This window comes from Mytilus californianus, unplaced genomic scaffold (genome assembly GCF_021869535.1).
Source record: "Mytilus californianus isolate M0D057914Y unplaced genomic scaffold, xbMytCali1.0.p SCAF_7, whole genome shotgun sequence".
Taxonomy (NCBI): domain Eukaryota; kingdom Metazoa; phylum Mollusca; class Bivalvia; order Mytilida; family Mytilidae; genus Mytilus; species Mytilus californianus.
The window spans coordinates 101038427-101063961 of NW_026262723.1; the positions used below are offsets into that span (position 1 = coordinate 101038427).

At 32.1% G+C, this 25535-nt stretch overlaps 2 protein-coding genes across 2 annotated transcripts; one reads left to right on the top strand and one right to left on the bottom strand.

The window, feature by feature from the left end:
* Positions 1-497: 497 nt before the first annotated feature.
* LOC127709873 (60S ribosomal protein L3-like) lies at positions 498-9853 on the bottom strand. The gene is made up of 8 exons (XM_052215551.1): positions 9791-9853; positions 6340-6532; positions 4205-4373; positions 3497-3632; positions 2701-2887; positions 1554-1912; positions 1064-1183; positions 498-586 (listed from the first exon to the last, which is right to left on the bottom strand). The coding sequence occupies exons 1-8, from the start codon at positions 9791-9793 to the stop codon at positions 545-547; spliced, it is 1209 nt and encodes a 402-aa protein (XP_052071511.1). The 5' UTR covers positions 9794-9853; the 3' UTR covers positions 498-544.
* Positions 9854-10186: 333 nt separating this feature from the next.
* On the top strand, positions 10187-19212 carry LOC127709884 (NADH dehydrogenase [ubiquinone] 1 beta subcomplex subunit 10-like). Its single transcript, XM_052215567.1, has 4 exons — positions 10187-10363; positions 16179-16314; positions 17250-17389; positions 19009-19212. Exons 1-4 carry the CDS (start codon positions 10270-10272, stop codon positions 19104-19106), a joined length of 468 nt encoding a protein of 155 aa, XP_052071527.1. The 5' UTR covers positions 10187-10269; the 3' UTR covers positions 19107-19212.
* Positions 19213-25535: the final 6323 nt, after the last annotated feature.

Here is a 25535-nt window from a genome sequence, read left to right on the forward strand (position 1 = left end):
CCAGATTTTTCATCCACCCTCACCCTTTAGTCCCGGGATTGTAGTCATCCCCTAGGTAATCATACCACATCTTAATTTTATTTCATCATTGGTCTCCCCCCACTAGTTCTATGTAGGAGGATTTTTTTTTTTTTTTTTTTTTAGAAAAAAAGCTTTACATATATATATATATTTTTTTTTAGGCAGGTGACATCTACCAGTACAGATGACTTATGCCATTCACATTTACAGAAATGGTTTGAAGTTTACAAAAAACAATTGATCAACTGGTATGTAATTGTTTGTCAACATCTTGCCAAGATGTCAATTAAATTGCCGTTAATATAAAGCATTACAATGGATACGTTGATGATTTGATGCTGAACATCCAATGGCAAATATTACATGCATATTGGAATGAGAACATAATAAAATATCAGTCATTACAGCAACACTAAATGACTTGACTTATCTATATGTGTTGGTGAATGGAGTTTACAAGAAATGATATACACAAATACATCACAGAATATTTATTCAATTGAAATGTCCCATTTCCATATATTTAAGCCTCTGTTTTTGCTTGAGCATCTTTCTTCAGTGGACCCTGAAAAACAGAAGATATATATTAGAAATACAGATGAACATAGTGTTCATATTTCAAAACCAGAGTATCATCTTGTTGGTATGAGTAAAGTAAAAAAATATACCATTTATTTGTATTAAAAAGGTTGTCTATTAATGTATGTTAAAATAGAATTTATCCTGTATACCAGAAAATTCTTTTTGTGATTTTCTTTGTGCAGCATTTTAATCATGAATTTTTAAAATATTTTTGCGATCCATATTTTTTAGATTGATTTAGTGCAGTACTGAATATAAATTTGAATAGTTAATCTATCAGAAGGAAGGCAACATGGTGAAATCTTCATTAGAATCAGGATATCCTGGCAGGGATATCATCCACGTTGTTCATCATTTAGATTAACAACTTCAAACGAACAAGGCATCTTGAAATAACCGTTTTACCCTTATTTTAAGTCCTTTTTAATAATGATGCCTGAAAGTAAACAAGAAAGCCTACCATAAAATTGTGTTTCTCCTTGAATGTCTGGAAACGTCCATGTCCAAATTTGCTGGCTGTGTCAATAAATTTCAAGTCAATCTTCTCCATTTGCTTCTTTTTAAATGATGCCAAGAGAGACTGCAAACAGAAACAAACACAAAATGTCATTTATATACAATGTGGATTTGTTTATGCTCTCAGATGGTATTAATTTTATTCATGTACAGAATTGATATGCATTACAAGAATCAATCATCAGAAGGAAGGCAACATGGTGAAATCCTCATCAAATTCAGAGTATCCTGGCAGGGATACTTTCCATGTTTTTCATCATAAATTGATTTTCAAGTTTCTATAGGATTACACAACAATTCATGTATCTGTATAGAATCTGAACATTTAAATGAAATGTTATAAAAATAAAAATATCTTGTACACTCCTTACAATATATTTTATTGACATTGACATTAATGACTTTGGTACATGTTGGATCTAAATAAAATATACCTTTCTAAGTGTGACAACTCTCTTCTTAGGTCCGATACAACATCCCTTAATCATAACAAAGTCATTTGCTACTTCTCCATAGTGAGGAAATCCTCCCATTGGAGTGATTGGCTTCTCATCAGCATCATACTCAGTTGAACCATTGTTTGTAATAAGCTTGCCTTCCTTAGTATGGTATCCATCACCAAGACGATAGATCTTTTTGTTGATTTCAGTCCTGTGATGGTAACCCTTTTGTCCAGCTCTGGCCACAGTGAACTGGACACGACTTGGATGCCAGGCTCCAATACAAGCTACTTTACGCAGACCTTTGTGAGTCTTCCTTGGCAACTTCTTGCAGTGCCATCTGGATGTTACACCTATTAACATAAATATAATATATTAACCTAGAGGATAATGATGAGAGTCATCATAGACGGCCTTGCTGGGGTAAACAAATATATAATTTATAATAAGGCAAACAGAATAATGCATGCTTGTAGGTTATCAATATTTCTTGGAATTTATGGTGCAAGCAGATATAAAAGAAGTTGCACATAATTTATGATAAAATTTGTGATTTTTAAACAAAAACAAACTTTATTTCCCAAATTAATGAGCTAAATTTCACCCAAAATATGATATGAACGAAATTTCATTGGCCTCCTACCTATACTTTGGAGTTTTCGGGTTTACAAAATTTTTTGACAGACAGATGGACAAAGTGAAAACTATAGGGCCCTTATTAGTATCATCTAAAAGGTATTCAGTGTTAATTGATAAAAACAAACCTAACGGAAGGCATTCATTTTTTGATGCAACACTAATCCATCCCACAACTTCAAGGGGTTTTAAAGTAAAAGAGAGCTGAAATTTTTTAGTGCATATGCACAGGGACTGCCAAGTTAAACCAAGTTCTTAAATAGGACTTTCAATGTATGGATTTCTTCCTTTTACCAGACACACCTTCTAGAAGTGGGGAAAAACATGTCAAATTCATTTCACAACTCTAAACAGATATGAAAGTTAGAGCTAAAACAATTTTTGTACATGTGCACAGGTGTAAGTTGAACCAAGTTTTTAACTGGTTTTCTTCATTGTATGTGACACATTAAAACTAAGCTATTGTTATACTTGTTCACCACCTTTCTACTGTTTACAATCTTACCTTTTACTCCTTTACCCTTGGTTACACCAATGATATCAATATTTTCATCCTGGGCAAACACATTTTTTACAGGTATGCTCTTCTCAAAATAACTTTTAGCCCAGTCCACTTTCTGGGAGATGGTACCACCGTTAACTTGGATCTCCATAATATGGGCTTTCTTCTGACGTTTCTTCATCAACTTAGTCTGTAATAAAAATGATGGTACATGTATGCATTGATCACCTCATAAACCACTCCTCCAGAAATAGAATGTTATTTTTATTTTGGGTTGACCAATAATTTTTTAAATGCCAGTGTTTAAATTAGACATGTCAAACATATGCCATTTTGATATGTATTTTCACTTTAATTGCAGTTGTGTTGTGTTTGCTTATTTGTAAATTATTTTATTGATCATTCATTTTTGCTGTATTCTCTCCATAATAGTTACAAGAAAATATACAAAAATAGCAGAAACCCTAAAAGGTGCATGTCCTCAATTTGACAAAGATTACAGACTAATTTCAGACATTAACAAAAAAAGGTAAAAGTTCTTATATTGATCAAGTCATGAGTGTTTTCAAATTACAGACGATTTATTTTGGACAAGGTAACAGTTTGCAGTAAGATATGACACAGATCAATCAGTTATTGCAATCTCAAATGCTGCATTTTAGTGGAGCACAAACAAATATCAATTTTCAAGTCTTTGGTTTGACCTGACCTCCTGCACTTAAGAACAGCACGTTACCACTAGATTACTAAGGCATTTCTTTAGACTTGTCTACATTTCGAATAGAAATAATTGCCTTACCTGAGTATGGGCAAGGACTCGGATGACTCTACAGTACTTCTTCATCTTGTTGAAGTCACGCTCTATCTCTTTCTTTCCAGCCTCATCCTGCCATTTCTTGGCAGATTTAGTGAATGCCTTCTTCTTGGATCGGTACCTTAAATAAATATGAACCGTTTCATCATGAAATAATATTCATGAGCGGAAACAGCATTGTAACAAGCTCATTGGTTTATAACCAAGAGGAGCTTCAAGTTGAGCCACTTTCCTAGTGATTGATAATGAGACACTGTCAATCTCTTGGCATCAATCACCTGTAAATATTGAAAAAAAGAAAGTGCACAATACAAATATATTCAAAATCATATATAATCATATGTATATCAATCTTGAACTTTCAATAACCTTCTCGAAAGATGTAAATATTTTATATGCAAATCATCCAGTCTGTCCTACTTGTGTCACAATTTAAACCAGCTCTCTCTGTACAAATATTCCAATTGGAAATTTTCAAAACTACTTTGGCTGTTTTTTCATAATTTCAGCAGGAAGCAACTCCCAAAAAAAGTCTTTCAACTGCACTGGATTTTAAAAAATAAAAATAAAATTATGAGAAATGAAAAACCATAGAGATGGTGACAGATCACCTAAGCGCCATGTTGTCCCATAATAATAATTCTTGTTATGCATTGTTTTTGCAGCTATAAATATACAACTTATAGTTCATACCAATTCTTGTAAAAACGTCTTTTACATTCTTCACTAAGATGTTCAGCAAAGATGGTTTTAAATGCTCGTAATCCACTTGGAGTTTCAATATATCCAACCACACCTACAACCATCATAGGTGGTGCCTCCAGTACAGTTACAGCCTCTACAATCTCCTTCTTGTGAGATTCTAGAAAATAAAATTGAAATGTCTTAGTCTCTGCTGGAAATCATCAAATACATGCTACATTTGGCCTAATAAAATAATATCTGTGTTACCGTTAAAATGTTAGGGTAGGAAGTTGAGTAAAAATTTGATTTCAAGTTGTTGACAGGGGAAAGAGTTTGACTTTAATATTAATAGCGCTTGTTCAAAAATGACCAAAAACTATTCGGGGTAGGCAGGGTTAACAGAGAAGTATTATTTTTGTATGTATTTGATGTATGTCTATATTGTACCTCTTCATTTAGTGAGGACATTCATTTCAATCTCTGTTCACCTTATTCCTAGGAAAATCCTGTTTAGTCAAGATATTTGGCTGAACCTTTAAATGTTTTGTTAACAAGGTGGCTGTGGAACTGAATCATTTAATTTTCAGTCATTTTTATATACATTTGTAGCAATGAAAATATAATTTTTCACAACCAATTATTTAAGAGTTCTCTCCAGAATTCTGTTATAGTGTTGTGGTAAGTTTTTAGATGTACATTACAAATGGCTGCAGACCATGCAATTCATTTTAAAATCCAAGCAATCCTCATTTTAATAGGATTTAAAATGATTTTTTAGCTACTTTCTATTGAGGATTGAACAGCAACCTTGATAGAATATGTTTACATCATTTTGCATTAAGTTTTCCCTTCATTTACAAGTTGTAAACAACTAATAATGTAAGGGCAAGTTCTGATCAATTTTGGGCTTGTGCAGATTGAAGTTTGATTTCCAAAAAAAAATGAAACAGTAATGATTTTGTAGACAGGAGACACACGAACCTGTTGTCAGTGAAAGGTAAATTTAGTTCAAAAGCTTGTGAACAACTTACTGGATATTTGAAATTGTCAGGTAAAATTGTTTAGGTAGGCACCAGAAATTGGAAACTCTAAATCAATTGCAGTGTTACAATTGGATAATGCTGCACACCCCTTCACTTAAAACATCCTGGGAATAACACTTAAAGTTTAGGCCTAAAAAAAAAAAAAATCTGTGTTTCCGGTAACATCATTTTGTTAAATAGGGTCGGTAGGTCGGATTTCTTTTTTTTTGACATTGTATACGAAATCCGGAAAAATATTATGGTTTTTCCACGTCCGTGTCCGTAATTAGTTTCAAATACCGGAAGTGCGGCCTTTGCAATGTTTTTGAAGCACCTGCTGTGCAAATTTCTTGGATTTTAACCTATTTGGAATACCTTTTTGACATAAATAAAATGTTTTACTGGCTTTCTGTGCAGTTAGATAAATAATTATGTTGATTAACAGAAGCCTGTGTCAAAAACAGGGTCGGTTGATACCAATTTTTTTTTTTTTTTTTGAAGATCCAATAAAAAAATTAGGGTCAGGGCTAAAAAAACAGGGTCGGTCGGGTTACCGGAAAACAGATTTTTTTTCTCTCTGCCTTAAGAAATTATACAAGTCCTTACTGCTCTGATAATATTCTTTTATAAGGTGTAATACCACCAAAACATGTTACGTCACATCAGGTTGCATACGAAAAAGGGTTGAAAAAATATTTCCTTGAATTTGACAGTTGAAGGAAAATAATCCTACATTTCATTGCAGTAAAAAATTTCTGAGTCATAAACATATATCTTGGATATTTCAAAGCCCCATTATTTTTTCATTTGGTGTTTCTATACAATATTTTGGAAACTTGAGGTTACATAGTTACTAAAGCTTGTACACGGAAAAAGAGGGTGAAAATTTGATTGGTTAAATTCCAGTGGTGGTTACTTTCTTATATGCAATGAAATGTTATGTGAAATTTTGTCTATAGTACTGGACAGGATAAAACTTTACTCATGCCAAGTATTTCTTTATTTGAAACAAAGATAAATTCTGCACAATTTTTTGAAAAGTGAAAATTTAACAGACTAATAGGGGAAAATCAATGGTGGTAGTACACCTATTACTGTAAATTAAATTTAAAATCAACATACTGGAGCCTGGTCTATCAACTTCTCTGACAATATGGGACATTCCTGCCTTGTATCCAATAAATGCTGTGAGATGAACTGGCTTATTCTTGTCATCATTGGGAAATGCCTTCACTTTTCCACGGTGGCGTTTGGCCCTCTTCTTGGGTAGGAAGCCTTTAGAACCGTGCCGAGGAGCCGAGAATTTTCTATGAGACTGAAAATATAAAAATAAAATATAAGGACTCTTCTTGCAATTTGAATTCAATGTATTATATTCATATATCAAAACCTACATGTAGTTAGAATTTCTCTCTATTATTTGTACTGTTAAACATGTTCAAACTAAACCCAAGTTTTATCAAGTCAAATCACACAATGTCGTGTTTCAAATTCTCAATAGATGAATGAATTGGTGCTCAACATCCAGTGGCAATTATTACATCAGGACTCATATTTTGATATAAACGGAATATGAACCCTGGTTAAGTACTAGACCAACACACTCTGACAGCCAGATTTCAACGTGCCAATTTACAAGGAAAACAGTGCAGGAAGAGCTACATTAACACATCATAACAACTGGGAGCTGATCAGTATTGTGCTTTTAGTCTTAATTTCACATACTAACATGTAGTGGAGAGGCAGCATATACCAATTTTCAAGTCTTAAGTTTGTTCTGACAGATTGAACCCACAACTTGCCACATTAAAGAAGAAATTGGCAGTTGACCAATAGCTAATGTTTTACAAATTTGACTAGGGTCCATTATGGAAAGAGTTCCAACTCTCATAATTTTGTTGTCCATTTCAATTTTCCAAAAAAACTCATTTTCAACAATATGAAGACACAGAAATAAGGAATTTGGAACATTTTTTTACTACCTTGTGAGGAACTGTTAATGGATTGTACTAGCAAAGAAAAACTGTCTTACATGCATGAAAATGTAAAGGATATAATGCACATCCCAAAAACATGTAATGCACTTTAAATCTAATAATCAAGTTATGTCATGTCTAAACTCTACCAGGTGCGAAATTTTGTCTACTTGGTAAATTCAGAGTTGTAACCACTGCCATATTTTAAATTCCTACCGATGACCCTGTAATGAGCGCCAGTATCATGGACTTTCAGCGAATAAAATGTAAACATTGATTAACAAAACACAATAAAATGCTCCGCTGGGCGCAGCTTGATACGACCACAGAGGTCGAACCCTGAACAGTTGGGGCAAGTATGGACACAACATTCAAGCTTGATACAGCACTGAATTTGGATTGTGATTAAATATTTGACACAGCATAGGTTTCTGACACAGAATGAATGTGGTCCAAGAACTTAAAATTTTTTAATTTACCTATTCAAACCATATCATTATTATTTGCTTTTATATATAAATCAGAAATAACCCATTTATAAAATGGAAAATTTTAAAGCAAAAAAAAATCCCTCCCCTAAATTTTTTGAACCCCTTATGATTCATCACCCCCAAACTCAATCCCAGCCTTCCCTTTGTGGTATGGTACTTTGCAGTACAATTTCAGAGAGATCCATACACTTGAACACAAGTTATTGTCTGGAAACTAGAAAAATGCTTGTTTTTAGGCCCCAAATTCCTAAACGTTTATGGCAACTACCCCCAAACTCAAACCCAGCTTTCCTCTTGTGATATGGAACCTTGTAGTACAATTTCATAAAGATCCATACACTTACACACAAGTTATTGTCCTAAAACTAGAAAAATGCTTGTTTTTTTCCACTTTTTTGGCCCCCAATTCCTAAAATTTTGAGGCAATTACCCCCAAAATCAATCCCAGCATTCCCTTTGTGATATGGAACCTTGTGGTACAATATCAGATAGATCCATACACTAATACACAAGTTATGTCTGGAAGTTACAAAAATGCTTATTTTTGGCCCCTAATTCCTTAACTGTTGGTACCATAACCCCCAAAATCAATCCCAACCTTCCTTTTGTGGTATTGAACCTTATGGTAAAATTTCATGGAGATCCATTTACTTAAAACTAAAGTTAGAGTGCGAAAACCAAAGTGTCTTCGGACGACGACGCCGTCATACCAATGGTTTCATGTCGATCAGGCCCCACGTCGATCCGGCCCATATTTAAAGTCGATTCCGGCCCAATAAAAAAATATATTTATAAGGAATAAAAATAAAGATATATATTAATTGTAATTCATAAATGTTTATGAATTTTATTATAACGTAAAAGGTGTACGGTAAAAAAAAAAGGCCTTTGACAAATATTTTCTTTAGATGAGTTTAAAACAACTATGTTGATTATGTTTTCATTACAAGTTTTCAAGATTATTGGGTATAATTATAATAAAAACGTATATAACAGAATTTAGTACAATCAACAGACATCAACATTAATCAGCAGTAATTAGCATTTTCTTTCAATTGACTGTGATCTTACCAAGTCTTTCATCCTGTGTAATAACAAATAGTTACATACACAACGGTACAAGCCGATCCCCAAGCTGATACATACAAACTCCACTTCTACAAGATGGTTCCAGCGCTCATCAAGGAAGCCAAAACTGTTTCGAGGCAAGTGCGTCTGGTAGATGAACAGAGTCTTGCCCGTTGGCAATGCACCAAGTATAAAGTTCCAATGGGAACTATAAAATTCCCATGGGAAAAGTACTTTTTCCGATGGGAACTTCTAATATTCTTATGGGAATTTTTAAAATTTTTACAAATTCCATTTACACTGTTAAAATTTGTCACAAAATCCTCCAAAGTCAATATAGTTTATTCATATTTTATTATGGGGCCGGATCGACGTAGGGACGGATCGACGTGGGCCGGATCGACTTTGGGCCAGATCGACTTGGGGCCGGATCGGTTTGGGGACGGAACGACCGGATACCATACCAATATACGACCAAAAAATTTTCAATTTTTGCGTTCGTATAATAAGGTAGTGCTCTACTTGGAGTTCAGTATTTTTTTTTACACTTTTCTATTAAAGTCTAATAAAGAGGAACATTTATGAAATGATTACTTTATAATAAAATTGAGAATGGAAATGGGGAATGAGTCAAAGAGACAAAACCCGACCAAAGAGCAGAAAACAGTCGAAGGCCATCAATGGTTCCAAGTTCAACACAGCGAGAAAATCCCGCAACCGGAGGCGGGCTTCAGCTGGCCCCTTAACAAAAATGTGTGCTAGTTCAAAACTCCAAAACATATAAATGAACTAAAATTAAAAAATATACAAGACCAACAAAGGCCAGAGGCTCCTGACTTGGGACAGTCGCAAAAATGCATATATGTACCATTGTCAAACATCCGAATTACTGTTTTTTTTTTCATAAATAATGCATTTAAATTAAATTAAAACTAAAAGACATATAATTGATTGCTTATTATTGTAAATTAGTCTATAGAATCATCATTTTTATTGTTGGAAATCAGTGGATTTAAATGGATTGAAAGTCCACGTTACCATCTTCTGAGTTCGGCATGCAAAAAGAAGGAACAAGAATACGGCAACTTCCGGATTCCCATTGACGAGGTACACGTAAGGAAAAATAAATCAAGATACTGACAAAACTTTTCACACAGAATATTTGAATTACATAAATGAAGATAAACAAATCAATTTCAAGAAAATATTAAGTCATAACTGTATCTCCCTTTTCGTAAATAAGCCAAAATATTTTACTTAATTTCTCCTTCAGGCCTTTGGCCTCAACATTACGACAATCAGACACAGGGCAATAGTTTATATCAGAGACAAAAATGAATAAGAATGTTCTACACGATTGTAGCATTTAAACTCAGATTATTTTTCTCCAATTGTTGATATAATTATATGTTCAGTATTTTATATCAAGAGTAATGTCGTAAACAAAAAGGTAAACGGTGAAGGTCATTTATGAAGGATCCCAATTTTGTGGATGAACTGCATTGACGGCGTTGGAAATGGCTAATAATGAGGAAAGGACCCCAAAAGGGGTAGAAAAGGGACTTGTAGCAATGTACAAAGTTCTTGATGGCCCTACATCTTGGGTTAAGGGTAAATGATTTGTCTTCTTTGAACTAGTTTGGACGCATTAAAGTTAACTCGAGCCACAGAAGGTCGGTTTTAACTTTTGTTTTACTTTACTCTTTAGAGGTCCCATCCCATATAGAGCTATACAAAACTAACGCTTTATGCCTTACCCTAAATCTGACCCTAACGCTGATCTCAACATTAGCCCTACCCCCAAAACTTATCTAATTGGAGAGCATGATTCTTATTATCTCCTTTGGGATCTCTGTGTTTCAAGTCTGCATGCTATGCTTATTTGGATTAAAGACGACTACCCCCTGTTGGGTATCGTAGCAGATTATCATATACTATGAAAATTGTTATAATTAATTTTCATGATTTCATATATAACTAATTTTATTCAGTATAAAATCCAGTACAAAAGGATCATCGCTGAAATACATGAAAACATAGAAAAAAAAAATAAAACAAAAGAGACAGCAAATGTGTGACGTATAACAAAAAATAGACAAAACACCCACATCAATATTATGCAATTATTCCCACTGATGAATTTCTAATCATAATACATTTGTCTATATATATAAAAAGAAATCTGTTGAGAACATCAGTCTCTGAACAGTTCATTAAATATCTAAATTTATCAAAATTATCTAAATTACAAAAACATGGTAAAATATTAACAATGTCATCATTAAACTTTTTCCTCTCGTCATTCATAAATAAATTGAAAAGAAGGGGACTCAGTATACACCCTTGTTTTACACCAACATTTGAGAATATGGAATCAGTTAGTCAGGAATCTACCGGTAGTTTAACTGAATATCTAACACATGTAATCATGTCTTTGATTAAATGGAAAACCCTGCCACTAATACCTTGCTCAAAAAGTTAAGAAAAGAGAAAATTCCTCCTTTTTCTAAGGTCAACAAAACACCAATATAGATATTTTTTTTGCCCTAAATATTTTATCCACAATAGATTTTAATGTATAAACATGATCAATTGTTCTGTTAGCTTTTCTAAAGTCTATTTGATTTTTACATAGTATGTTGTTCTCAGTTACAAATAAATCTAATCTGTTGCATAAGATCTTTACAAACAACTTACTTAGACAACTAGATATTGCTATATCTCTGTAGTTACATGTACTTGGATCTCTAACGTCTCCTGTTTTAAAAAGAGGTTTAATCATACTTTCTGTCCAACTACTCAGGCCATTCATTAGGAGGCGGTACCCGGTACTTTTACCCTCCTATGCTACAGATAAGTACCGCCTGAATTCAGAAATTTTTATATAAGATGTTCATTGAATATATTGAAAAGTACCACCTTCAAATAGGAATGTACCGGTCAACATGAAAGATAATGAAACCCCTGACTACTAGGAAATAAAGTTGATTTCAAAATGATATTGATAAGTTTGCAATTACAATTCAACATATTCACACTAGAATGTTTAAGCATCTCATTACTTATACAGTCAAAACCTACACTTGTGTTATTCTTTAAACTTTTTATAGCTTTCAACACTTCCTGCATATTTATATCATAATCAAGTAAAACATTATACCTTGAAGGAAAATCATCCTGTTCATTACAACAATCTACATTTAAGAGTTTATCAAAATAATCATACCATTCATCAGAGGGAATATTGGAACTCTGATCACTGATGTCCTTGTCAGAATATTTAAATTTATTAATAATATCCCAATAAGCCTTAGGATTTTTGTCTTCTAATTCCAGTAAGGAATCAAACATCTTTGCTTTATACTGTCGTTTTTTTTTCCATACTAGTTTTTTGAACTGCTTTTTTAGGTTATAGTAATTCTTCAACTTTTCTTCATTTACAGAACCCTTAGAGAGTGAACGAGAAGATTGGATTAAAGTATGATACATTGATTTGCACTCACTGTCAAACCCTAAACTAGATTTCTTTCGTTTACGTTTTTTAGATTTAAACCTGTTACCCTTGGGAAGATTTAAATGACTTCTTATCTTATTGAGAATGTTGTGAAAAATATCTGTTAAATCCTCAGTGGCTTCATCCACCCTGTTTCTTTGTAATACTCTGTCTTTACCTATGAATAGTTGTACATAAGATTCAACTTCCTTTGATAACATCATGTCTGCATAACATTTTTGAACCGCATTGTTCCATTATAAACCCTTAGGTATTGGTCTCCCAACTTTTTGTTGTACTTGAGAATAATTTAAAGATAGACATACATTTATAGGACAGTGATCAGAGTGGACGGTAAAATCCTTTACAGTAAAAAAACATACATTTTTAGCATATTATTACTAACAATACAATAATCAACAACAGCACTACCATTATATTGATGGGAAGTGGGTTTGCCTTATGTATCACCTAAAGTTTGCCCATTTAGAATTCTGCTTCTAGATGATATGCAAAGCTCTAATAGGCGTTTTCCGTAATCATCAGTCTTAGTATTCTTTTTAGTACAATGTCTCCTATAATGTACATTATCTGCCAAATATGAATTAGGAAGTATATCTTGTAAACTTTTGATATGATCACATTAAAAATATTTCCAAATCATTTTTTATACGACCGCAAAAAAATTTGTGGTCGTATATTGATATGACGTTGGCGGCGTCGTCGTCGTCGTCCGAAGAAACATTGGTTTTCGCACTCTAACTTTAGTTTAAGTGAATGGATCTCTATGAAATTTTACCATAAGGTTCAATACCACAAAAGGAAGGTTGGGATTGATTTTGGGGGTTATGGTACCAACAGTTAAGGAATTAGGGGCCAAAAATAAGCATTTTCTAGTTTCCAGACAATAACTTGTGGAATAGTGTATGGATCTCTCTGAAATTATACCACAAGTTTCCATACCACAAAGGGATGGTTAGGATTTGCTTTGGGGGGTTATGGCTCAAACTGTTTAGGAATTAGGGGCAAAAAAGGGGAAAAACAAGGTTGTCCTGGTTAATGGACAAATACTTTAGTACAAAACATAATTTAAAGCAGTGTAAGGGAGATAAATCAAATACAATATTTGAATAACCTCCCTTACACTGCTTTTAAATTATGTATAAAGTAATGGTTAATGAACAATTAAGACAATTTAAAACAGTGTAAGGGAGGTAATCCAAATACAACGTTTTGATTACTTCCCTTACACTGCTTTTAAATTATGTTTAAAGAAATGCATATTTATAAAGGAAGACCAGTAAAAATATCTGCAAATGTTGCATCTTTTTTTTTTTACTAAAAAATCCATATGAAAGATTTGACACCATATTTTAAATTCTATTATAAGATAGATTAAGTTAGCATTATGGTAAAAAGAAATTGTGGGGGGGTCATTTTTTTCTCATTTCAGATTTCAGAAATTAAAATGAATTATTCTTCAAATTTTTTTTTTTTTCAAATTTCAAATATTGAAAAATTTCAAGAAGTAATCTTTAATTGCACAGTATGGTGCATTAGATTTGTAAAATCTTTGACCACATTTATTTATTTGTTATGAAGAATCTAACCGTGTATTTAGATTTTTAATTTTGGGTCCAGTTTTCAAATTGGTCTACATTAAGGTCCAAAGGGTCCAAAATAAACTTAGTTTGATTTTAACAAAAATTGAATATATGGGGTTCTTTGATATGCTGAATCTAACCATGTATTTAGATTTTTTATTTGTGGGCCCCACTATCAAATTGGTACATATTGAGGTCAAAAGGGTCCAAAATTAAACTTTGTTTGATTTCATCAAAAATTGAATTCTTGGGGGTTCTTTGATATGCAAAATCTAACCATGTATTTAGATTTTTAATTTTGGGTCCCGTTTTTTAAATTAAGGTCCAAAGGGTCCAAAATTAAACTTGGTTTTATTTTAACAAAAATTGAATTCTTGGGGTTCTGTGATAAGCTGAATCTAAACATGTGTTTAGATTTTTGATTATGGGCCCAGTTTTCAAGTTGGTCCAAGTTGGGGTCCAAAATTAAACTTTGTTTGATTTCAACAAAAATTGAATATATGGGGTTCTTTGATATGCTGAATCTAACCATGTATTTTGATTTTTGGGCCCCGTTATCAAATTGGTCCACATTGAGGTCAAAAGGGTCCAAAATTAAACTTTGTTTGATTTCATCAAAAATTGAATTCTTTGGATTCTTTGATGAGCTGAATCTAACCATGTATTTAGATTTTGGATATTGGACCATAATAGGTAAATTAAAATTTTTTAAGTTCTTAGACCACATTCATTCTGTGTCAGAAACCTATGCTGTGTCAAATATTTAATCACAATCCAAATTCAGAGCTGTATCAAGCTTGAATGTTGTGTCCATACTTGCCCCAACTTTTCAGGGTTTGACCTCTGCGTATCAAGCTTCGCCCAGCGGAGTATTTTATTGTAGTTTCCGGACAATAATTTGTGTATAAGTGTATGGATCTCTCTGAAATTGTACCACAAGGTTCCATATCACACAGGGAAGGCTGGGATTGAGTTTGGGGTTAATTGCCCCAAACGTTCAGGAATTAGGGGCAAAAAGGGGCAAATAACAAGCATTTTTCTAGTTTCCAGACAATAACTTGTGTTTAGGTGTATGGATCTCTCTAAAATTGTACTACAAGGTTCCATACCATAAAGAGAAGGCTGGGATTGAGTTTGGGGGTAATTACTCCAAAAGGGGGGGTGGGGGGTTTAAAAAGTTGGGGGGATTTTTTTTCCAATTTTTTGGGGGGGGTTCATTTTTTTTCAAATTTTTCAAATCTTCAATTTCACAGTATTGCTTTATAGCAAGAAATCTTCAATTGCACAGTATTGTGCAATAGCACAGTAATTGACAATAGCACAGTATTGGGCAAAAGCAAGTAATCTTCAATTGCACAGTATTGCGCAATAGCAAGAAATCTTCAACTGCACAGTATTGCGCAATAGAAAGAAATTTTCAATTGCACAGTATTGCGCAATAGCAAAAAATCTTCAATTGCACAGTATTTCGCAACAACACAGTATTGCGCAATAGCAATAGAGGAAATCGTCAGATCTACTCACAAGTCACATTTTGCTGATAAAGGTGGTAGGCTGTCACTCTTTATAGGAGTGATTGCCCAGCCCCTTAAATAAGGATTTTTGTTACCCTCTTTTGTGTTTTGAGCAAAAACTAAAGAAGATGGAGAGAAACTAAACAGACTAAATGATCAGGAATACAAGATCAACAAAACAGAGATTTTTCTTATGAATTCTATTCTTGTCTTCAATGTTGGAGAGTTTCCTTTGTTGAATATGCACATAGACCAAAGTGAGCAACACAGGCTCTTTAGAGCCTGTAGTTATACATAGGGTACACACAATAACGACAGATGTAAAAATAGGTCATTGAAGGTCAATCATGTGTATCAATGTAAATAATTGGCCCTACCCCTCAGTCTGAGTCATGGTCTATTGACTTTGAAACTTTTGCATGTTTTATTTTGAATAGGTATTTGGACTCTCTAAGACTTTTTTATACATGTACTTACTAATTTGTAAAGACTGATAAGAAAAAATAACCTAAACTCTTTTATACAGGGACTGGGTATATTGGTCTTGGGACTAGAATATGGCAAAAAACTCTGTTTTTTCTGCTTGTAGTTGGATAAGTTCTGACTCTTGTATTGTATGTTTGCTGTAATGGTAAAGTAATAGTTGTGTGGTGAAGGCTAGTCTAAGCAGAAGGAAAATAAAACTTTATAAATTTAGTTTGTCCAGAGCATGTGCATATAAACTCTTGAAAGTTGAAAGCCACAGATGTAAAAATACTTAAATACTTAAACAGCTACAAAATATAGTACTTTAAAGAGATTCTATATCATTGCAGAAACATTTGTACAGCCATTCCAGAAAAAATACCCATACTATCACAGAAGATTTAACCGAGTACCAACAATTGATCAATGTGATGTAAATGAAGCAGCATGTATATATGAAGCACAGGAACAGTGGAAAAGAGACAAGTAAGTTCAGCTTCTGATAGAAGATAGAACAGCATCAACTGGTTAATGCTTTTGTTAATTATGACCATTATTTGAGAGTTTGAGACTGTATTGTTTCTTAATATTTTTTTGCTGGTACTCATGTTTTTTTTTTAGCTATTTTACTGTTATTAAAGAATTAAGTACTTTTCCAGTACTAACTTTTATTGTACAGTCCACTTTTGTTAACTAAAAGTTTATCAGACTGACTTTGAGTGATGAAAACAATTTGAAATTAAAAGAATTTTGAGATGTAAGGAGTAAATGTAAGGTTGTCACTGAATAGAAGTTCCTTCATAACATAAGTTCCAAACGGAAACAATATTCTGGAATATTATTTCCACTGGAATAAATATTACAGTAAATGTTCCCAAACGGAATAAATGGTATAGAATATTTGTTCCAACAGGAACAGATATTATGACATTGTTTATAACAAAGTTTCCAGTGGAACTTCTGTTAGGCGGAACAAATATACGTTGACAAGGTAAATCTATATATATTGGGAGAGACAGACCTTTGACTTTGAGAGAACAGCAAGTTTGAGATGAGTTAGAGACAATGGGAGTCAACTGTATGTTCTATGTACCTTTTGTAAGTCCATTGATTGAGATTAAAAAAGGGGTAGGGATGAGATCTCAGAGACTTATGACTTGCCATAAGTTTTCCATTTGTATGGGCAAAGAAATATTACTGGTACACACATTGTATATCAAAAGTTTCTAAACTATGATGTAAAAAAAATAATATGTTAATTTTTTTAGCAAGATAACATTTTATAATCAATATGCAATTTGTTTGTCTAGAACATCTTGTTTTCAGTTTATTAAAGTACTAGTCATTATATATTCATTTCAAGTTACAATTTCAAAGGTACAATTTGAGTTATTAATAAGTTGACCTTTTCATATTTTTAGAATGGTGGACAGTAAAATTGTAAGAATATTGAAAGATCGGTATATAGATTGTAATTACTATGAGGGAGAAGATGCACCTGTAAAGTGTGCATCCATAGCAGCAGTGAGTGAAGAGGCAGCCACAAACTGGTTTATAAAATGTACGTATTCTTACATTGTTCTTTCTCTGCTCGTAATTATCTGTCTTCACAAAAATACTTTTTGACTTGCAGGCAATGAAAAAATCAGTCTTTCATAAGATTTCTTTATATTTATATGGCTTGTGAGGCATCTTTTCAGAAAATTTTACTGGCCATTCAACATTTTGCTGGCCTGGGTTGTAAGGTTTATGGTTAATTGTGAAAACTGCATTATTGTCATTTGCATTGTTAAACTAAACTGAGCCTGTTTATTGGTTAGTATTACCAAAATTTATGCTATTTATACAAATTTATTATTTAGTACATGATATATTGAGGATAAAACTAAGGTAGGGACTATAAGATATTTTATGACAACTACTTTGAAGACAATAATTTCAGTATTAATTTGTTCCTTACCATCAACTTCTTATATGCCAACTCTTTTAACAAACTGTTTTTAAAATCCTTATGGTGGAGTAATAAACATTGAAATTAACCTTTCCTTGAATAAGTCTTAGGTTTTAGTTAACTTTTTGAGAAAATATGTTCCAATTTTAAAATAAAGGTACTTTGACATAAAAAGAAAACTAAAAAAGATAAAAAGTTTTGTACTTTTAGGTTATAGGTTTAAAATTTTAAAACTCTCTGCACATTTGGAATTCATTGCAAGAACCTTGAAGGGGTTCAAAGATGGCCTGTCGAGTCTTTTGTAAGGCAAAACTTTGGTTCAAATCCAACATGCCCTCATTTTCAAGTGTCTGTCCATATTTTCTGCCTTCATCTTAGTCAATCCACCTTGCAGAGTCTACCTATTAAACTTATTGTTAATTTGTTCTGGTCCTGAATATGCATTGGATTTTTGCCAGTAGATTAATTGAATGATAGTTGAATTGTAAACAACAATCAATCAATCAATCAATCTAGTGTCAAATATTTGCCACTAGCAAAGATCAAGCAAAATATTTTTTTCTCTTAAACATATTAAAAAAATTTCTGGTATCTTGTCATGTTTTTTCAATATCAAGAAATGTTTTAAAAAAAAATGTATATTCAGTGTCATGAGTTTGTTAAGTGAGTTATGATTTAAAACAAATAATCTATTATAATTTAGTGTTGTCTTGCACATCAAATCAATTGAATGAAAAATGAAAATAACTTCAACTGGATAAATTGAATCTTTGGCAGTGATTAGATATTATAAAATATTATCAAAATAGAAGGTCAAAATGAACATATTTTATACAGTCAAGACATCAAATAAGGACATAGTAATTTCAGTCCTCATATTTACTGTACTTCTATACCTCTTCATTTATTACAGATGTTCTACAATTATGTCTAAGAATACTACACTACCAAACTGTGGGTAGCCCCCTGCCCAAAACTGGTGTATTGTCACTTGCACATCTTTTTTTTTTTGCAGTCAAATTTCTGGCAAAAAAACCTTTTAAATGTACAAGGTTTTTAGCCATTTTCTGGTAGTATCTGGTTGTACAAGGTATTTCTTGTAAGAAATAAGTTATCCATGAGGCAAGAATACACTTTTTGAAAGACTGTGAATAATACAGACATTATACAACATCAGTTGATTTATATTTGCATGTTTTTTTTAAGCATTACTTATTTATCCTTTGTAGATGGTGATTTAGGATATAATTCTACAGTTGTTGAAGCTTACATGAAACAAAAGCATAGAATGATCTGGGAACGACGAAAGTCAGCTGAAGCTGTGTAGATTGCTCTGACAGTTTCATATGAATCTTTAATAAAACATTAGTGAAAGAATGATATTTGTTTGAAATAGTGTATTGTGATGGCAAATAAATTTATATTTGTGGAAACTTTGTCTCATTTTATTGTTAAGCAAGGCTTAGTTTGTTGGTTTTAGGATCTGCCAACCTGATTTTTTCAAATTTTTAGAAAAGGAAAAAACTTGTATATTCCTGCTTTTTAGATCTCACCAGCCCTAGAAAAAAATTATCCCTAAAATGTAAATGAAATATATTTGCAGAAAATATTTCACCTTGACCACTGTGCTTGTGTTCTAAAATAATAAATCTAAAAAAAGCCAATAGCAGCAGATAAGGAAATGCACTTTAAGCAAATAATTTTATGGAATGAAAAGTAAAGCACTCAGTATAAGTAAATAAGAAAAATGTCAATCAGTGAAAATTAAAAAAATCTGTTTTCAAATTTGCTGCATATTTTGTTGCTGAACAAGCTTGATCCTTTATAAACTTTGTAGAGGAAACATAAATTGGAAACTCAAATGCATGAATTGGATCAAAATGAATCCAACGATTCAAACAAAAATGTGTCAGTGTTAAACTAGTTTTTACCACACCTGGGCTAATAAGGCCATATGAGCTCATTGTAAACTTTTTCAAAAATCTTTTCCTCTAAAACTGCAAAACCAATTTGAACCAAACTTGGACTGAATGATCCTTAGATCCTTAGAGTATCTAGTATAAAGTTTTTGTTTTTTATTCATGTCTGTCAAGAATTATGGCAGCCATGGCTTAAAAAGAACAACAGAGTAAAATGCTTTTATTGTCCTATGTCTTATATCTTGAAAACTATAAAAGAAAAAATCAGGGGCAAATTTGTTTAGAATGTCAAGATCTACATTCCTCCTGTTTGCATCAAAATTATCAGAATACTTCTTAAGGAGTTATTGCCCTTAAATGACAATTTTTGGCTAATTGTCATGTTTTTGCCTATTAACTCAAAAACTCTATTAGTTAGGTAGAAACTTTTATTTGCGAAAGAAATTAAACCATTCCCAAGAATCAGTTAGTGTTTACATAGTCATATAAATTTTTGCAAAAGAAACTGTTCCATTGAATAAATACAATGAATATTGTTTCTGTGGAGATCATTCAATTGGAACCTTGAATTTCTCCCTATTAACCAATTGGAGATTGATAAAATTTGTCCTACAAATAATAGATATTGTAAATATTACAATACTTTCATTGTACAATGGGGGCTAACTATGCATCACTTATTGCAGACCTGTTTCTGTATTGTTATGAATCACAATTTATGTTTAAAATTAGCCACAATCAATCAAAAAAACATCGGATAAACAAATTTAATTACCTTTTTTTTTTTTTAGATATTTGGAGGATATTTTTGGCTCTCAATAATGACAACTTTAGTATGTACACTCAATATATATGTTCCTGGTACACTAAAGATATTTATCCTATTGAACTTACTTTAAATAAAGCTAATACTAACAATGATCACTACTTTAAATAAAGCTAAGACTAACAATGATCGCTATTTTAAATAAAGCTAATACTAACAATGATCACTACTTTAAATAAAGCTAAGACTAACAATGATCACTACTTTAAATAAAGCTAAGACTAACAATAATCACTACTTTAAATAAAGCTAAGACTAACAATGATCACTACTTTAAATAAAGCTAGGACTAACAATGATCACTACTTTAAATAAAGCCAAGACTAACAATGATCACTACTTTTAATAAAGCTAAGACTAACAATAATCATTACTTTAAATAAAGCTAAGACTAACAATGATCACTACTTTAAATAAAGCTAATACTAACAATGATCACTGCCCTTTCATTTCTAATGAGAAACTTAATACTAAAATTTAGGATAAAAGAGATCATTCTTCATTTTCTATTGTTAATTATTCGTTTTTAGATGTGACGTTCCCTTGGCACCATCATAAGGTGTTTATTTATCTCAACATGTTTGATTTGGTTGTGTATGTAACAACGTATTTGATTTTAACAAAAGAAATCTCACCATTTCTGAAAAATATTTACACCAGGGTTTTCAATATCACAAACTTGACAAATTTTACTTAATTTTATTTCAAAACAAGGACATCATTCATAAATATGAATCAATGTGTAGACGTCTTATACATTCATGCATGTCACATCCCATCTTTTATGGCAATATTCTATACAAATCATAAAAATGTCGTCATTCACCTCAAAAGATAACCAAACCTTTAAACAGGCTTATTCTTAAGGGATATAGTTATGATGTCAAGTCATTAAAGATGGCATTTTTAAAAATTAATATTGATAAGAATTGATTGATTGATTATTTGGTGTTTAACACCACTTTCAGCACTATTGTGCTATTTCGTGGCGATCAGAATTAAATTTTTGGAGGAAGCTGGAGCGCCTGTAGAGAACCACCTACCTTTGAACTCACAATTTCAGTGTTGGCAGGCTAGTGATACAGTGTAGTTTGACTACCTAGACCACTCACTCACCGAGGCCCCCACTCATGAGGTCTTTGCATCCGAAATAAACACATTTATTCTAAAACCAGTTGTTGGCATGATACGGGTTATGTTTTTCTTGTATAATTTATGATGGCATGATACTAAACCCCTAACGGGAGGGATTGTGGTTGATTTTCATATGATGAAGACATAACCTTTCGATCAGTTTAATTGAGGTCTGAAGCTGGCATGTCAGTAACTGCTAGTAGTCCTTTGTTAATTTATGTTGATCTTTGTCATTTGCTTATTTTCTTTTATTACTTATTCTAACATCAGACTCCGACTTCTTATGAACTGAGTTTTGCTGTGTGTTTGTTTATTCCACTTTGGCTAGAGTCAGGAACCTCTAGCCTTTGTTAGTCTTGTGTGTTTTTTAAATTTTGGATCCATTTGTATGTTTCGAAGTTTTGTGTGGGTGCGGAATTTTCTCGCTGTGTTGAAGACCCATTGGTGGCCTTGGACTGTTTTTACTCTTTGGTTGGGTTGTCTCTTTGACACATTCCCTGTTTCCATTCTCTATTCTACAATATGTATTGTAAAAAACTTAGCCTTTTACTAAGTGGGCAATTAAATTCACAAGTTGAGGAAGGGTGCACAATATTGCCAAAAGATGAAACAACAAACAGCAAAAAAAAAAAGTGAATATTTAGCATCAGTAAGCCCTTCAAAGGGTAACTTAAAGGTGTTTGAGAAGGGTAAGCAATTTCTGCTACACTATTGGAACACATTTTATTGCTTCACTCAAAGATAAATATACCCCACTGTAAAAGTGGGGCTATATTGCAATCACATTGTCTGACAAATATCTTGGTCACACTTTTCTCAAACTACAACACAGAATTACTTCATATTTGGTCACAGCTCAACATTGATGATTGAGTACTTTTCAAATCTTTTGAATAACTGCTTTCTGTTACCCAATACTTTGGATTTTTCATCATATTTTTCTCAGAAACTTTTCAACAGAATGACTTCATATTTTTGTCACCAGCTCAATAGTGATGAGCTTTTTCGGATCTGCCAGATAATTACTTCCTGTCTTTCGACACTTTAAATATGAGAAGTGGTTATATAATGCTTAGCACAACAATGTATGCATTCTTGTTAAACCTTAATCCAATGGGAATTACTTTTGTACTTTTAATTCCATTTAATGATTTGTTGACAGCTCAAATGGAAAATTGATTAAGGTATTGATGATGTTTCATCTTTAATGGATAAAACTATTTTCAAATTGATGATTTTTAGAAACTTTAATGTAAAAAATTACTGTAACAATATAATTTAATTCGATATTTGCTTTAGAATTTCCTTTGGTTCCATAAACTTAATACTGCTGATCCTGTGTACTGTAAACTTTATTTTGGTCAATACAATTGTTTATTTTGAGGATCCAGGGTACTGTTAACTTTATATTGGTCAAAACAATTGTTTATTTTGAGGATCCAGTGTACTGTTAACTTTATTTTGGTCAATATATTGGTTTATTTTGAGGATCCAGTGTACTGTTAGCTTTATATTGGTCAGTACAATTGTTTATTTTGAGGATCCAGTGTACTGTTAACTTTATATTGGTCAATACAATTGTTTATTTTGAGGATCCAGTGTACTGTAAACTTTATATTGGTCGATACATTTGTTTATTTTGAGGATCCAGTGTACTGTAAACTTGATATTGGTCTATACATTTGTTTATTTTGAGGATCCAGTGTACTGTTAACTTGATATTGGTCTATACAATTGTTTATTTTGAGGATCCAGTGTACTGTTAACTTGATATTGGTCTATACAATTGTTTATTTTGAGGATCCAGTGTACTGTTAACTTTATATTGGTCAATACAATTGTTTATTTTGAGGATCCAGTGTACTGTTAACTTTATATTGGTCAATACAATTGTTTATTTTGAGGATCCAGTGTACTGTTAACTTTATATTGGTCAATACAATTGTTTATTTTGAGGATCCAGTGTACTGTTAACTTGATATTGGTCTATACAATTGTTTATTTTGTCCCATGTGTTTGTAGTACATTTAGCACTTACATATTTTGTTTCAGATATTTTGGCTTTTTATGTTTTTTTTTGCAAGTTGGTATCCCTTAATTCTTTGCCCATGATGTTGTCTTAAGGGATGCCACATGTGGAGCACTTAAGTCATAATCAGTTTTAGGTGGGGTACATTTTGCTTAATCAGTCTTTAGTTTTCTATGTAGTGTTTGTAGACTGAATCTTTTTTTTTGCCATGGTTTTGTTGGTTTCTCTTTGACTTGTGTACTTAGTCATTTTTCAGCAAAATTTATGAAAGAGGGTACAAGTTTTGTGTAAACAACAACTCCTATAGTTTTCAACCATGATCCCTGAAATTGCACAGGAAGATTGCAAATATGTTGTAGTTGTGAATCTGTTATTATGGAATTGTTTGAGCAATTTTTTCTCCTTTTTTCAGACTTGGGAACTTGGTCATTTTTCTGCAAAATTATGATAGAGGGTACAAGTTTTGTGTAAACAACAACTCATACAGTTTTCAACCATGATCCCTGAAACTTCACAAGAAAACTGCAAATAAGTTGAAGTTGTGCACCTGCTATTATGGAATTGTTTGAGCAATTTTTTCTATTTTTTTCCAGACTAGGGAACTCGATCATTTTTCAAATATTTAAATGTTCAGTATAGATCATTCTCCATTGTTGAAGAAACATTCTGTGCAACCGGCCATTTGAGTCTTTGATATTTATTCCATGTTTTTGTAGTATATGTATTTTTTTTAAGATATCTGAATATTAGTTCTTGGATTAATATATATATATATATGTATATATGTTGACATACTCTTTATTCCATGTATGTTGTCATTAGGGGGCCTATTGAGAGCATATTTTTTTATATTAAGTTATCATTTTCATGTTATCCTCAAATGTCATACACAAATGGCATTTCACCTACTACTATTGAAAAAATCTTGATATAAAAATCATATACATTGTTTATTATCAAACATGGTCAAAAGGTTGAATATTGTTAGGCCAGGATGATCATACTAATTATCTTGGGTACAGGTAATATGAAAAAAATCCTTTCTCTTATTGAGGTTAAACTAATTATTGATTACTGCAGTTTAAAAATTATTTTATAATGAAGTATTTAAAGATGACAGAGTGGTTTAACAAGGATTTAAAACAGAATTACCCGATCAGGTCAAATACAGTGTTAAGTAAGTTTATTTTTAATTCTGTATTTATGTCTATAGGGTAAAGTAAGAAATAAATGATAAAGTGTTAGTGTGAAATAGATAACTTGGGTGGGCAGGGGATTTTTGGCTACTATTTGTTGCAGTCCAACTAGTTTAAGTTTATGGTTTCAGTTTTATATGGTTTCTATTTGAATTAATTAATCACTTTGTTAAACCTTCATCAAATTTTACAAAGCTTAAAAAAGAAGCTCTTTGTGATCAAGAGAGTGCATCTGAAGCAAAAGTTAGAAAATTAATTTTTTCATTTCTATATTTTCTTGATATATGCACAGTTAAAATTTAGATACAGTTTAGAGTTAACTTATTGTAGACAGTAGGTCCGAGGACACGGTTATCGTCCTCTACAAATATAGTCCCTAGTGTGGACAGTGTATAACTTGCAATTTTTTTTCATACACTTTCCAAATTCATTTATTTATATTTTATGCATGAAATATTAAGTATGGGGATGAAACTACATGTTAAAAAAATTTGGGTGCTGAATCTTTATGTTAAGTATTGATTTGGTCCAGTTAAAAAAGGTCAAAAACTAGTATGTCTGAAGCTGTCAAATTGAGTTATAGACCCCCTTAACATAGAATTGTCAATATTTTGAGTTAGAGCTGGTAGACTTTTCTATAATTTTGATATTA

Bases quoted from the DNA above. Each gene is read 5' to 3' on its own strand.
- LOC127709873 (XM_052215551.1), bottom strand. The intron at 4,374-6,339 runs GTATGTTGATTT...TTTATTTTCTAG, and splicing joins AGTTGATAGACCAGGCTCCA to AATCTCACAAGAAGGAGATT. The intron at 1,184-1,553 runs GTATATTTTATT...TTCTGTTTGCAG, and splicing joins GAGTTGTCACACTTAGAAAG to TCTCTCTTGGCATCATTTAA.
- LOC127709884 (XM_052215567.1), top strand. From the start codon at position 10,270: ATGGCTAATAATGAGGAAAGGACCCCAAAAGGGGTAGAAAAGGGACTT. The intron at 10,364-16,178 runs GTAAATGATTTG...ATATCATTGCAG, and splicing joins CCCTACATCTTGGGTTAAGG to AAACATTTGTACAGCCATTC. The intron at 16,315-17,249 runs GTAAGTTCAGCT...TCATATTTTTAG, and splicing joins GAACAGTGGAAAAGAGACAA to AATGGTGGACAGTAAAATTG.